At 43.8% G+C, this 15,608-nt stretch overlaps 1 protein-coding gene across 1 annotated transcript in view; it reads right to left on the bottom strand.

The window, feature by feature from the left end:
- The window catches only part of rptor (regulatory associated protein of MTOR, complex 1), a 209,728-nt gene that overhangs the window by 90,015 nt on the left and 104,105 nt on the right, over positions 1 to 15,608 (bottom strand). Inside the window, exon 8 of the mRNA XM_085355198.1 lies at positions 14,722 to 14,781. Coding sequence (XP_085211324.1) covers positions 14,722 to 14,781 — 60 coding nt within the window. The remainder of the gene's footprint in view (positions 1 to 14,721; positions 14,782 to 15,608) is intronic.

Genomic DNA, 15,608 nt, shown 5'->3' with positions numbered 1-15,608 from the left:
CACAGACGGTGTCAGACGCTCGGAGGGGTTGGGGGGGCTGGCTCTGCACACCGGGGGGAGTCTCACTGTGAATATGGATCAACCTACGACAGTTATGTGACCCCCACGTGAGATAAAAGAGAACTGATGAGCGATGAAAGACGCCGTAGCATGAGACATACCGAGCGCGTAAAATCCACATGCGCTGTGCTTCGTGACTCCTTATGCAAGAGCCTATTGTGACTGGATGCAGCTAGAATGTGTGTTGGATGTATGTGGGAAGCAGAGACAGAAGGGTGCACAGATGGAGCAAAAACAGAGGAATGATCAAATTAATAAACAAACCAACAACATGCAATTACTCGACGCCGCCATTATGTGGAATTCATTTCACCACAAATGTTTGTAACATCTCAGGAGCGATGAGTGTAACGTGCATTGTTTCCAACTGCGGATGACCTTTAAAGGTGAGAATACGAGCCCAGTGAGTGGTCAGCGAGTGCAACACATGCTCATGCCCACGTGTCCAAGCAGGACTCGGCAAAAAGATGACAAAGAGGATTAAAAAAAGGCTGCTTTGAATACTATTTGTAACCAATTACGCAAGACACGTTTTAAAAGGCTGAAAAATAACAAGCTGTCCTGGTTCTCTCTGTTGGAGCCTACAAAGAAAAACCACCAGGTGTGATTAGGGCTGAACGATTATGGAAAATAATCTAATTGCGATTTTTTGCCCCAATATTGCGATTGCGATGAGATATGCGATTATTTTTTAAGGTCTTTGTCTTCTGTATTATTAAACAAAGACAAGCAATACATCATATAGTATGGCCAATACTATATTACATTAATTTTAAACTGTTCTTTCCTGGAAGACAGACCTCTGTTATGATGACATGAGGTGATGCATGAATTGATGACTGACATTTTTATTTAACTTCTTCAATCACAACAGTATATTTGAACATACACAATAGTTTATTTTTAGCTTACAAACATCTGAGCATAAAGTGCTGACAAGGAACCCTGGTGTAAACATTAAAATGAAAGTCAGTACAATGTGCAGATTGCAGAAATATACATAAACAAAATCAGTGGCTTTACCACACTCAGTTTTTCGACATCTGTGAACTACTAGACAGTCATTCAATTAAAAAATAATATTAAATAAATAAAACTAATAAATAAAAAATACACACATCTTACTGATCTCTGCAGTCAGTAACATTACACATAAAGTGCAAACATAATAGCAATTGTATAAACACACACACAAACACGCCTTTAAAGTTTAAAGGCGTGAAATTGGACGGTCTAGTTCTGATTAGCGTCACCGCTGTCTCGGTGGAGTTTAATAAACTCGGCCGTCTGCTTCTTGCTATCTAAAATATAACCAGACACTGGCGTAAATTCTCGACTGTCTCATACTTCTGTTTAATCAGTTTTCTGTTTGACGTTTAGTCAGCTGTGTGAAAACCAAGGAGGAACCCACCCGGGGGATTAATAAAGTTTTATTTTATCTAATCTAATAACTTTAATCTCAGCCAAACCGATTTACTCACGAACAAACAAAACACTGAAAAAAGCCCAACAATAACATTTTTAGGTTGTCTAAGTGACTTATATATTACGTTTAACCCGAGCAGCGAAACTCCGCGGTGATCTGAAAATGATGTGCCGGGAGTTGTGCCGTTCTCGGCCGCATCAGTAACCCTCGAGCTCCCGGCTAGCTGTCGAGCTGGTGGGTAGCAGACGCCTCTGAAAACGTCGAAGCACTTTTGCAAATATGGGATATCTTGATAAACCGAGCAGATATTTGATGTTTACACAGCTACTTTCTCGCCTGAAAATATTTTAAAAGTTTATTTTGTGACCCAGAAAGATTAGTATGAGTAATTTTAAAACTTAGTAGCGGCCGCCATTGTTGGAAACTGGAGTTTGGCTGGGCCGCGCTATGAATTCTGGGATATGGTAGTAATTTGGACAGCCTTCGGCGCGTCGCTGTGACGTAATCGGTCTACAAATGCGGCCTCAGGAGGATGCAGCCCATGAATTTGGACATGTCCAGAGTATAAGATAAGATAAGATAAGATAACCTTTATTAGTCCCACACGTGGGAAATTTGTTTTGTCACAGCAGGAAGTGGACAGTGCAAAAGTTATGAGGCAAAAATTAGAATACAATAAGAATAAATACAGTACACAACTGTACAGAATAGAATAAAATAAAATACTATATACAGTAGAATACAATAAAATAAATATACAATAAGATAAAAATAGAATACAAATACAAATACTATATACAACTGAGTAAAAATACAACGATGACAGAAAGGATTATTGCACTTAGCATTATTGCATATGTATGGATGTGTGTGCTTGATCAGTTAAAGTCTTTATTATGAAGTCTGACAGCAGTGGGGAGGAAAGACCTGCGAAATCTCTCCGTCCCACACCGTGGGTGCCGCAGTCTCCCACTGAAGGAGCTGCTCAGTGCTGTCACAGTCTGCTGCATGGGGTGGGAGATGTTGTCCAACAGGGATGACAGCTTAGCCGCCGTTCTCCTGTCACTCACCACCTCCACTGGGTCCAGAGGGCATCCCAGAACAGAGCTGGCCCTTCGGATCACCCTGTTCAGTCTCTTCCTGTCCCCAGCAGAGATGCTGCCGCCCCAGCAGACCACACCATAAAAGATAGCAGAAGCCACAACAGAGTCATAGAAGGTCTTCAGGAGTGGGCCCTCCACTCCAAACGACCTGAGTCTCCGCAGCAGGTACAGCCTGCTCTGCCCTTTCCTGTAGAGGGCGTCTGAGTTATGAGTCCAGTCCAGTCTGTTGTTCAGATGAACACCAAGGTACCTGTAGCTGTCCACAGCCTCAATGTCCATACCTTGGATGTTCAGTGGTTGCAGTGGAGAATGCTTGTGCCTGCGGAAGTCTACCACCAGTTCCTTGGTTTTACTGGCGTTGATCTGGAGGTAGTTCAGCTGGCACCAGTCCACAAAGTCTTGGGTCAGACCTCTGTACTCCTTGTCGTCCCCATCAGTGATGAGGCCGACTATTGCAGAGTCATCAGAGAACTTCTGCAGGAAGCACTGGGTGGAATTGTGGGAGAAGTCTGCAGTGTAGATGGTGAAGAGGAACGGAGCCAGAACCGTTCCCTGTGGGGCCCCCGTACTGCAGACGACCCTGTCTGACACACAGCCCTGAGTCCTCACATACTGTGGTCGGTCGGTGAGGTAGTCCAAAATCCAGGTAGTGAGGTGATGGTCCACTCCAGAGTTCTCCAGCTTGTCCTTTAGAACCGAGGGAAGAATGGTGTTGAAGGCACTGGAGAAATCAAAGAACATGATTCTCACAGTGCTTCCAGCGGTCTCCAGGTGAGCGAGGGAACGATGTAGCCTTTGCGGTTAGAAAATTGCACTTGATCATGACGCGATATTATCGCAAATGCGATATATCGTTCAGCCCTAGGTGTGATTTAGGTATTGTTGTTGCTAGGATACCACCGAGCCAGCTGACTAGTCGCCATCACTAATGTTTGTCTAGTATTTTTGAAAACTTAGTTATTTAGTTCTTTACAGGACACACTGGCATCGTACAGTCAACATTAAATCGTTATAAATAACAAACAAACAGACCGTACACGACACACAGAGGACAGCTCTCAGCTCTCAGCGAAGGCGGTCGCACTTTCTCCTCTCCTCCTCACCCTTATCTTCCCTGCTTAGCCTCTATGTCCTTGTCTTGTCTTGCGTGCATTACTTTCCCTGGAACAGCCTCTCACTGTCGTTCTCTAAACCTAAAAGAGAATTATGGATTTGATCAACTGGTCCCTGAGTGCTATTGACACCCTTTTCTCAACGAGAAGTCGGGGCTCGGGAGAGCCTGAGTGCCCTGGAGGGACTTTCCCTGCCGGTTACACGATGGACGGGTGGCAGAACTGGAGGACCGTGTGCCTGGCGGGACTGTCGATCGAGGACGCTGAAGATATCTACCTATTCGGAACCATGATAACAGGGTTCATGCTGATCGGCGTTGGCCTAGCCCTGCTTTATCGGAGAAATAAGAGAGCGGAACCGGCTGTTCAAACCCCCACATGGCTGCCCGCTGGATTCGAAGCGCGGGGACGAGGTGCGACCTCTCACAACGAACGTAATATGGTCAACACCTTGGAGACGCTTACTGCTGCTGTGAAGGCTCAAAACAACACCATTGAGCGTATGAGGGGAAACATCAGAGAAAGGCCTGCTCAAAATGACACCCTTGAGCGACAGTTGGAAAACATCGCGGAACGGATCACTGCAGTTGTGAAGTCTCAGAATCAAAAGACTGACAACACCTTGGAACTGAAGTTTGATACCATCATGGGGAGGCTCGCAGCTCTTCAACGCGAAGTTGAGGGACCTGTCTCAGAGTGCTAAAATTCGAGCTGCTCACAAAACAGAAATTAACAATATTCAACATTCGGACACCACGGCGCCAGCTGCAGGCCCAAGGCTGGAGCCCACCAAAACAACTCCCTGATAACGACTGTGTGATGACTATTCTTCCCGTCCCATGAAGGCCACCTGGGTTGGCTGGCAGACTGTTTACTTAGCCTGATAGAGCGAAGGACACTGTCTCCGCTGAACTCTGGACACGCACACACGTACACTTACACTGATAAGCAGTGTTGGGGAGTAACGGAATACATGTACCGCCGTTACGTATTTAGAATACAAAATATGAGTAACTGTATTCCGTTACAGTTACCGTTTAAAAAGGTGGTATTCAGAATACAGTTACTTTGTTGAAATAAATGGAATACACTGCGGTACTTTCCTGTTTCATATTGTCGCGGGTCAGGACTGTTTGGGTTTTGTTTGACAGCTACGTTCTTTTGTTCCAGGCGGCAGCGTTACGGTTGCCATGGTTACAGGGCGACGCTCTCTCTCTCTCTGCGACTGTGTGTTTCCTGGGTGAGAGAGCGCCTTTTCGTTGTTGTTGTGCTAAGCTAACAGGCAGAATGCTACAAGCATAGCTCTAAAGAATGTAGCATCATGGGCAGTGTAGTCCGTGCTGCTGGGAGAATGGACTGCCAACACGTTATGTGTCTGTGAGCGCTAGGAGGGAGAAAAAGGGGAGTGGAAAGGTACGAGCAGTCATCGAGCAAAAACGGGAGCTGGAAGCATGTAAATATAATAATAACCACTGCAGCCAAGAAGAGTGCCTGACGAGCCCAGTTGTAAGTAAGCTATTAAGACTCGACTGTACACTGTGTTCGTGTTTTCCTCCGAAAACAACAAGTTCCGTTGGAGCAGCCTTTCAACGCCTCTCTCTGTCTGTCGCAAGAAAAGTTGACCCACACAACAAAGTAGAGCTATTTTTCGGCTACCAGCCGACAGGGACCCCGCCGTATTATGCTGGGCTTACACTGTGCGATTTTTTCAGTCGCGCGATTCAGCTCCTGCTCAAACTGTACGATTGACTCGCAGGGGTTAGAAGTTCATAGGTCACGATGCAGGGTCTCACACTATACGGCCCGATGCTCTGATGCGACCTGAGTGCTCACACTGTGCGTCCATAAAAATGAAGGTTATAACAGAAATTCTGTCGCTCGCTCTCCCTCTCCGTCTTTCACTCACACAGACACACCACCACCATCAACTTTGCTAAATTGCTAATGAAAAACATTGGTCAGGCAGCTGTGATTGAGCAGCAGTGTCGATCCAACTATTTTCACGGTTGTTGTGGTCGTGATAATTTTGTGAGGCCACATCGAAAGGGCTCGGATGGTTCTACAGGTTGTGCCTCCATCGCTTGTGTCCAGATCACACGCTGCACTGCCGTGCTACGCCGTCTTTTTGGCTGACATTTGTGTTTGCGCGTGCGCAGTGTGGCAAACTGCGGTGACACCCTCACGACCAAGCGATTGATGATCGGGAGCTGGTCGTGAGGTGTCAATCGCTTCTCGTTACCTCACGTATACTACACGATGCACGACGCACGATGAAGGCCAAAATCGGGCCGATCGCCAAAACGATCGCACGACTCAAAAATCGGCTCAAAATGGGCCAAAAATCGCACAGTGTGAGCCCAGCATTAGTCAGAGGTCCCTTTACTACAGTTCGGAGTCGCGGACCTTCAAATCAAATTCAAATCAAATTCAAATCAAATTCAAATTTTATTTGTCACGTACACAGTCATACACAGTACGATATGTAGTGAAATGCTTGGACAACTGCTCGTGACCTAAAGAGAACAAAAAAGGAAAAGGCTATGAATAAGATAGGAAATAAATATGAAAAATTAAAAAGGGTAAATTTAACTAGGAAGGAATAAAATATAAATTAAGGTTAAAAATGAAATAACTGTACAACACAAATTAGAATGAAGGGTAAATTTAACTGGGAAGAATAAGATAAAGATAAATATATAAATTAAAGTTGAAAATAAAATAACTGTACAACAAAATACACAATACACAATATAGAACTATATAAGAATGTATGAAGAAATCTAAATATAAATAAATATATACACAATAACAGCAGCTGTACAAGTATTAACCGGAAATGAAGAATATAGTGACCAGTGTTGTGCAAAACCAAAGTCCAGAAAGTCCAGTGTGTGTGTGTAAGAACCATATGTGTGGGTCAGTACTGTGTGGTGGTGTGATTGAGAGACCGTATCGCCTGCGGGAAGAAGCTCCTCCTCAGTCTCTCTGTGTTGGTCTTCAGGGAGCGGAATCGCTTTCCTGACCTCAACAGAGAGAACAGTCTGTTGTTGGGATGGCTGAGGTCCTTCACGATCTTCCTGGCCTTGGTCCAGCACCGCCTGCTGTAGATTGAGTGCAGGTCAGGGAGCTCGGAGCGGATGGTGCGCTCAGCTGACCGCACAACCCTCTGTAGAGCTCGTCTGTCCTGCATGGTGCTGTTCCCAAACCAGGTTAAGATGTTTCCCGCCAGGATGCTCTCTATGGTGCACGAGTAAAAGTTCCTGAGCACCTTCAGTAATAGTAATAAATCACACAGCAATAGTACATTCACGTTGTTGTAAAAAGCATGATAATATTGTAGCGGGTCAGGGCTGTTCGGGGTTCTGCTTGTACAGTTATGTTTTGTGTATGTTGCCATGGTGACGGGTGACGCCCTCTCGCTGCGACGGTGTGTCCTTCCGGGGTCAGAGGGCGCCCTATGTGTGTTGTGGTTGCCGCGCTGAGCAGTTAGCTAGTGGCAGTGTGTTCTTCTGCAAATGTAATAAACGGCTGTGCTCCCTGGCTAGCTCACGGGAAGCAAGACCAAACGATACCTCCGTCTCCTCCTTGTCTGAACTCGCCACAATATATTAAGTAATCCAAAGTATTCAGAATACGTTACTGTCATTGAGTAACGTAACGGAATAGGTTACAGAATACATTTTGGGGCATGTATTCTGTATTCTGTAATGGAATACATTTTAAAAGTAACCTTCCCAACACTGCTGATAAGCACACACTCATCCCCCCTCCCTTCCAAACGCCTTCGATGCTTGTTTCCTGAAGGGGCAGCACGGCGGGTCTGTGTGCCGCGCTGGAATGGTAGCGCTGTGCAGGGTGGCTGCTGTGTTCGCTTCGGATTACTCCTCAACCCCCACCCACCCCTGTGGCTTGTCATGTCTTCACAATGTTGTGCTGTTGACATTTATGTGCTTCTTGTGCAGAGGAGTTTTTTTTGTTTCCTGTTCTCATGCTGTCCTACCATGGAAGCATAGCATGAGTAGGGGTCTCTTTTTTCCTCTTGTACTTTCCCCAGTGTAGTGTACATTTCAATGTTTTTTTCTGATTCTACCAATCTCTGACCTGTATCCCCATGTAATGTTTGTGCTATATGTGTAAGGTCGGGGGGGGGGGGTCCTATTTCACTGCAGGGCAACCTGCATGTGACGAATAAAGCTTTGATTGATTGATAATAGAAAAACATTTTTATTAATATTTGTAATAGAAACAAAGCATAAAATCAGAGTAAATAATAAGGAAAATAAATATAGTGTAAGAAGTAAAAAAAAAAAAAAAAAAAAAAAAAGATAGCACAAGTACCTTAGACAAGAAGAAAGTATTAAAGAGTCATTTAAAACTATTTTTCTCTGGTAATGACGCTGTGGAGCACAAATGGAAAACACCTGATATTCTTTAGTTTTTAAGCGGCTGTGGGGACAACTAAGAGCTGATGTGTTAGTAAACCTACAAAGAAGGGAAGCCATGTAACGTAATCCCAAAAAGTTTTAATTTAATTCTATACCCAACAGGTGAGCATCAACCTCCAGGGCTGAAAGATGAAGCCAATTCCTCTAATGATAGAGAAGTGAGTCATTCACCATAGACGCCCATGTTAAAACATTACAGTTCAGCTAATTTGCTCATTCACTGTTTGTGGCGGCCCAACAGCCAACCACTGTCAATTTTGCTAATTCAAGTCAGTGAACGGGTGCACTCGACCATGCTGTTGATGCCTTTTGGAGCATTTTTGGTGGCCTGTTAGAGACAACCCACAGAGTTTGTGCTCCAGGGTTTGAGAGTGAAATCCTGGCATATTAACAAGTACTTAGTAGGAGTTATCAGGTAAACGTGTGTGCGTTGAATCCGTACATTTTACAGATGCAGCTTGCTAAGGAGGCTTGCTAGTAGGGCTGGGCCATATCATACCGTTCGTGATGGCAAGCTACATTGTAGCCACAGTCACCCTGGGGCGCACTGACAGAGGCGAGGCTGCTGGACACTGGCGCCACTGGGCCCTCTGACCACCACCAGTAGGCAACGGGTGAAGTGTCTTGCCCAAGGACACAACGACCGAGACTGTCCAAGCCGGGGCTCGAACCGGCAACCTTCCGATTACAAGGCGAACTCCCAACTCTTGAGCCACGACAGTGCCCCTTATAATCCTGTGTGCCTTATGTATGAATTCTGGTTGTGTTTACTGACCTCGAAACGATTTTATGTACACGGCGCTCGAGAATTTGTCAAAAATGTTGTAGTACAACTTTGCTAAGCTACGAAGCCGCACCGCTTGATGGATTGTCGGAGCATTACGGCTATCGTAGTCAGAAGCCTCGCGGAGTGATATGTACTGTGCCTCAACATAATATTACCGTATTGTGTGTGTGTGCGCATCCTTTTTTTAAGTTTTGTGGATATTATACATGGTTATGCTGAGGATATGTCAGCCAGTTTCCACTGGAAATGCCTCTTGGTTAAACTGTCAGGGAGGAATTTGCATTTGCACTGTTAAATTTTTAAACTTTAATCCGCATAAAAACAGCTGCTTGTTTAAGTGAAAATACATTGATGGGGTTTTTTTCACTAATAAAGTTGTGGAGTTGTAAAGTATTTTGTCTCGTTTCAATTTTATAGTTATATTTTATCAGTTATATCGTTATCGCACATTTTTAAATGTATATCGTGATAAATATTTTTGGCCATATCGCCCTGCTCTACTTGCTAGCTTTAGTTACACTTAACATGTAAAACAGACTCGTCTTAAATATGTTAAGTCCTGGCTCCAAAACCAATACAAAGGGTTTTAAATCTAACATTAAAGTTAGAAAATGAGGATTAGAACAAACAAATGACGGTAAGGGGGATAAAGCCATCTTTTATATACAGTCTATAACGTGGTCTTGTTGAAAGTCTGGCTTGTAACAAGATAAAAGAAGGAAATGGCCTTTTGGGCAAGCACAGAGTACAGAGAGCTTGATCATTTCAATATTACGAGGTGAAAGAATTTATTTAAGGCAAGTTTGAGATGAAAAAAAAACTATCTGTACGACTCTTAATCAAGGGTCACATTTGAACTCCATAATCTAACGGAAGCTTTAAGGCAGGGGTGGGGAACTCCAGGCCTTGAGGGCCGGTGTCCTGCAGGTTTTAGATATCATCCTGGGTCAACACACCTAAATCAAACAATTAGTTCATTACCAGGCATCTGGAGAACTTCAGGATAAGTTGAGGAGGTAATTTAGCCTTTAAATCAGCTGTGTTGGATCAAAGACATCTAAAACCTGCAGGACACTGGCCCTTGACGCCTGGAGTTCCCACACCCCTGCTTTAAGACTTCTAGTATTTAGTATCAAGAGCGAAGCGATGAGATAAACACAAAAGTCACTACCTATAGTCGCCCTAAGTCAGCAGAACATACAGCCAAGCGTAATTTGCAAAGCAGTGGAAATGAATGTTTGAATTATCTGAATGAAGAGAAGTCACTAATGACGTCAAATACTGAGCTCAGAGATGATCCGTTATTTCACTTTGACGGACACCAGCTGACTCAACACTTAGCCCTCTGTCCTACAGGCAGGAGATGCAATCAGCCAAAACAGCTACTAAAGCATCAGGATTTCCAGCGTCTGTGTTAAATTCACACAAACACCTTCGCCAGTCACACTCAGGTCTGCTGAAACCTCAATGAAGACAAGTACGGCATTAATATGAATATGAACACAACTCTGTGAGTATGCACCCTGCTTTAATGTGATCTTGACAACTCATGCTAGGGCTGGATTGGCTGACCCTGAGTTATGCTGCTACAGGCTCCGGCTCATGATGCAGTCCACTCTTGTTTCAGGCTTCAAGTGTTTATAGGCCACTGCTGCACGTCTTTGACTGTCGTCTGCTGTGTTGTTTGTGGTCTCTGTGTGTTCTCCTATTCTTTTATCCTGAACTAGGGGACATCTGCTCCAAGCTGAGGGTGAGCCCTCTCCATGAGCCTGGTTCTGATAGATTCTTTTCCTGTTAAAAGGGCGTTCTTCCTCGTCACTGTCGCTAAATGTTTGCTCATAGAAGACATCTGGATCATTGAGGTTCTCTATCTAATACTGCAGGGTGTTTACCTGACAGCAAGTCCCTTGAGATGACTTCTGTTGTGCATAAATAAAAGGGAGTGAACATGAACACAGCCTCAAGAATAAAGATGCTCAACAGGCTGGAAAAGGTTCGAAAACCCCCAGATTACACATGACAGAATTCATGACCCAAGTTACCCTCAATCAACAAAGATCAGTCCAGTAAAGTAGCCTGTAAGTGTCTGAAGACCTCTCATTGGCTAAGGTGCATACCTATAGGTTTACAATCAGCTACATAGCGGACAGCGATGGTGCATGGCAGAGGACCGAGGAGAAAGCACGGCTCTTCAGAAAAAACATTGCATATGAGGTTAAATCTAATATTTTCACTTCAGCTGTCTAACTGTATTCCCTTTAAACAAGAGCCTGTAAATGTGTGGAAATAAGATGTTGCTTTTGGTCATATTAATGTAGAAATCTTAAAAAAAACAAACAAAAAACTGGTCTTTCTGTGTATCATGTTTTATTCCTCATATAATAGCCTGCTGTTAATAATTCCATGGTTGTGCATCAACTCAAGGTCACGTATCTCATGAATTACACATTTTACAGCTCTTTTTTTTTTTTTTTTTTAAATTAGGACAGTTTCAAGTTGAAAACATCTCCAATGCAATCTGTTGAGCCTATACTAAAAGGTCAGCATTTTGCTGCCGTGCACCCTTACCACTTTTACTGCTTTGTTTGTTGCTGTGTTCATCTCTGAGGCAGACAGGTAGCATGAAGGGTCAAGCAGAGAAGGCATGTGTGTGACGGGTTCACCCTACAGCCTGGATTTTTCTCTTTGAAGGTTTTTTGTTCTCTCTGCTTGCCGTGGCTATACATACTAAGAGACCATTACAGGAATCAAAGCTACAACATAGTCCATTCTTTAAGATTGTGCCTTTGTCTTTGACAGAAACTACTTTGAATTTCATTTTGATTTAGCAGAAAGACTCTCACACCATTGTTAACCTTTCACGTCTTTGATGTTGCTGTTCAGTGTTTTACTCGCGGCCTAACGGCAGAATGAGACGAGAGGGGAAATGCTTTCCCTACCGCCATCTCTGACGCAGACTAGTGTGACGTTTCTGGGTGCTAAAATTCTCCTTACAGCATTCAGGTCATATATTACTTTTTCTACTTTACTGCAGAATAATTCTGGTGAGACAAGTGATGAAAGACAAACAGGACGTGAGAGCTAGAGCATGAATGGATACTGTCAAACCCAGCGACTAATGTTGGTGTGGTTGAGAAGGTGGAAAGTGGGGAGAAAGGAAACAGAAATGGAAGAAGAGGTTATTTCATCAAAGGTGTTCTTCATCGCTCTAGTGGTTTTACCATCGTGCCATGGGAGTCGTGCCGCAGGAGCTGTGGCTGTTGTGTACTCGGGCATTACTCTTGTAACACTCATCCATGAGAGAGTAGTGGGGGGAAAAAATGGCGTGTACAAATGAAAAGATCAGACAGAAAGTACAAACAAGCAAAAAGATTTATAGTCAAGATAATAAGAACCATGTCAAATAAATTGTGGAGAGAAGACTTGTTAGAATTATGACTAATCCCCACTAATCTCACAGAAACTTGGGAAGCAAGTCAATAGTGAACCTGTAAATTCCCCAACAAATAACACAGCTGCACCTCCTCTGGGCCCACAACAGGTGAAATACTTCTTCTACACGTAGTTTCTCAGATATTAAGTATGAACAGAGCAGAAATAAACAGTGAGTGATGAGTCACATAATTTATCATTTATGAAATGTAACAGCTGGAGGAAAGAAACTTTAAGCAGAGTGAGTACAACTGAAAAAAGGAACAAACAATCCTAATTATAATCCTGGGCAGCAGGTTAATGACAAGAAACATGAAAGATTTAGCTCTACATAGAAAACCTGTGTGGTTTTTGCATCAGGAGAAATGCATTTTTATCATCTCTCTTATTTTTCCATATGTGCTCAGTTTTATCAACAAACTTGTTCTTCAGATTTTTCAAATTAAAAGCTTACAAGTGAATATGTAAATATGTTGTGTTCACACCTCTGCTGCAGAAGCGACAGGATATTTCCAGAGGACGATAAAAACCTGCAAATGACACCTTTAACTTTGTGATGGGCAGCAAAACAAAGCGGAGCTGCAAACCAAGATCATGCGTCCAGCATATATTTCCACATTAGTGGAAAGTGTTGACTTTCCATGAACGCAACTTAAAGAGAGATTCGTCCCAGGACATTTGTGCCCATTTGTTTAGGGATTTCACAATCCAGGCAGATGTTTTTGCATGCAGTGATCCAAAAATCAACAGCAGGTAACCTGATGTAGGTAGTTATAGCTATGTGTGCGATCGAAGCTGGAGTGAGCCTGAGCTGCAAAGGAAGCTACATCAGAGTTCACCACAAAGGGAAGAAAAACTAATAATCAAAGATTAAAAAAGCAACCTGAGAAAGTCTTTCTATGTCATACCTTTGGTCTTCTCTGGAGCAGGCCGAAGCATCAACAATTAGCCCCTCCCCTTAAGGCCACCCTCACTATTCTGCAAACTTTCTTCTGATTAGCTGCCGCTTGCAAACAAACGATTTAACCATCACATGGTGCAGTCAGACCTGTGTGCCTGCGAGGACCATGGCAGTAAATCTACTCTCATCGACATCATACACCATGAGTGGAAAAAACTTCCTGAAATCGGAGCATTTAGAGCAGTCCGAGTCTTGAGCTTTAGGCTCATTGGATTTACTGGGTCAAGCTTGGGTCCTCTACCAGAGACCTGAGAGTTTGAGGGTTCTGAGCAGTATCTCCATTGTTCCCAAAACTGAGGTAGCATGGGGGCCTAGCCTGGGACATACCCTTGCTGGGATTCGAACCTCTGACCTACTGTTCCTACTATCCAGCTACTATTAAAGGTAAGATAATAAAGGAAAAGCAGACTAGATCACCTTTAAGGTGGATAAACCCTACAATCTGAGAAACCAAACTACTATGAAAGCCACTGACAGAGTTGAGGGATTAGAAATATCCTCTCCAAAGAACAAAATGATGTTTTGGACAGGAAAGGAAAACTGCGTCACTGTGGGACTGCTGCTGTGTACAAAGCACCAAAACACACACAAAAAGGAAAAAGAATATAAAGACACACAGGACAAGAATGAGCACACGAGCTCACAGTTTCTCCGTGTACACCCTCATCCAAAAACTAATTAAAGTCCAGTAGATAATAGAGATGTGGAAGTAATGTGTGGATGTGCACTCACAGGCTGTCAGTGACAGGCAGAAATCAAAATCTGAGTAGGTGAAGACAAGTGATTACTCACCTTAAGCAAACAGAGTGTGACATGTCATTAAGAGACTGCTGACACAGTCTTCAACTTCAGCACCTCAAGGTGCTTTCCAATGAGATGTACTGTTTTCTGCTGAGATTTAACAGCCCGTTTTTAAGTTACTTACGGCTTCAAAAACCAAGTCTCACTCAACTTAGTTTATCGGTGTCACTTTACCCTACCCCCGCACCTAAGGTTTGAAAAAGGAGCCACGCTGATGGTTCTGTGAAACTACTAAAACTCTGGATATGACATCCATATTGAATGTTAATATCAATCTCAGTGTATGTGCCTACGAGCAAGAGATCTTCCACACTCCGCCGTTTGGCACCCGCAGGTTTATGCAAGAAATGCACAGCTTTAAATCTGCCAAACTGCTGCTGCTTCAACTGTGAGGAGGAAACAAAGGCTGGGAATTATACCTGCAGGATGGAAAACAACAGAGAGGGCTGACAATGACGGCGACGAGAGCAAAGAGACAGACGGGAAGACAGACAGGAGAGAGTGACACGAGGAAAACAGGATAATGATCTCTTTAGACTGAGCCCTCCTGTAAAGAGGGAGACAGTCAAAGGATGGCTGTGGAGTGCCACTTACTTCTCAATGAGGTCTAACGTCACCCCTGGCACCAACTTGGCACTCTTCTGCATACAAAACCTGGGGGGGAAAACACAGTGAAAGGTTAGTGATCAGGGCTGTAATGAAAACAAGAGGGGCTCACAGACGAGACAATGCAATAAAAGCGTTTGGCCTCTACAGCACAAATTTTATGACCAATGAGGGAAACAATCAGCGGATAAACACTCAAATGAAAAACGAGCCCTTCAAAGATTACAACCACTGAGCACTGATAAGTGTATTTTTGCTGAGTTACAGTCAAAGGGGAGGGGGGAAGGCGGCGAGATACACATCGTATTTCTGAAATGCCTGTCAGGGGGGCGGGGGTTGTTTACTATGCGCGGTTAGCTCCGAGAGGTCGAGCCAGCTGTAAGTCACAGCAGGAAGATGCTCGGAGTCTTCACAGATGCTCGGCTCAACGCTCGGCGATGACTGTGAGTCATCACACACCTGGAAGAGCGCAGGTGTGTGTGCACACAAGCACACGTCAGTCACACAAACATCAGCTGCAGGAATGTTAAAGCAGGAAGGAGATTCACATCACAGCCAGAAAATCATTGGGTTCCCTCACACACAAAGATTTCCAGGTGACGACTAGTTTATTAATTGTTCTAATCCATAACTCACGTTTTTAATAAAAAGAGATACTAATAAAGACAAGGACAAGTGGCGAGTCTGTGTAGACATGCACCTCGTGCAAAAAGAGCTAACAGTGGTAGGATAAAATATTTGGAAGAAAAAAAATTTGGCGCACTTTGTGATAAATAAATAACAAACAAAAAAATCAGCTGCTTCTCCACGGAGTCTCTTGTCCTACTGGTGGACAGTAGCGGCAGTCCTTACTCTGCTCTGACCAGTAAGGTCAA

This window comes from Diplotaxodon limnothrissa, linkage group LG6 (genome assembly GCF_057381915.1).
Source record: "Diplotaxodon limnothrissa isolate DT_005_m linkage group LG6, D_limnothrissa_male_GT1.1, whole genome shotgun sequence".
NCBI lineage: Eukaryota > Metazoa > Chordata > Actinopteri > Cichliformes > Cichlidae > Diplotaxodon > Diplotaxodon limnothrissa.
This window is presented reverse-complemented; position numbering and strand designations above follow the sequence as displayed.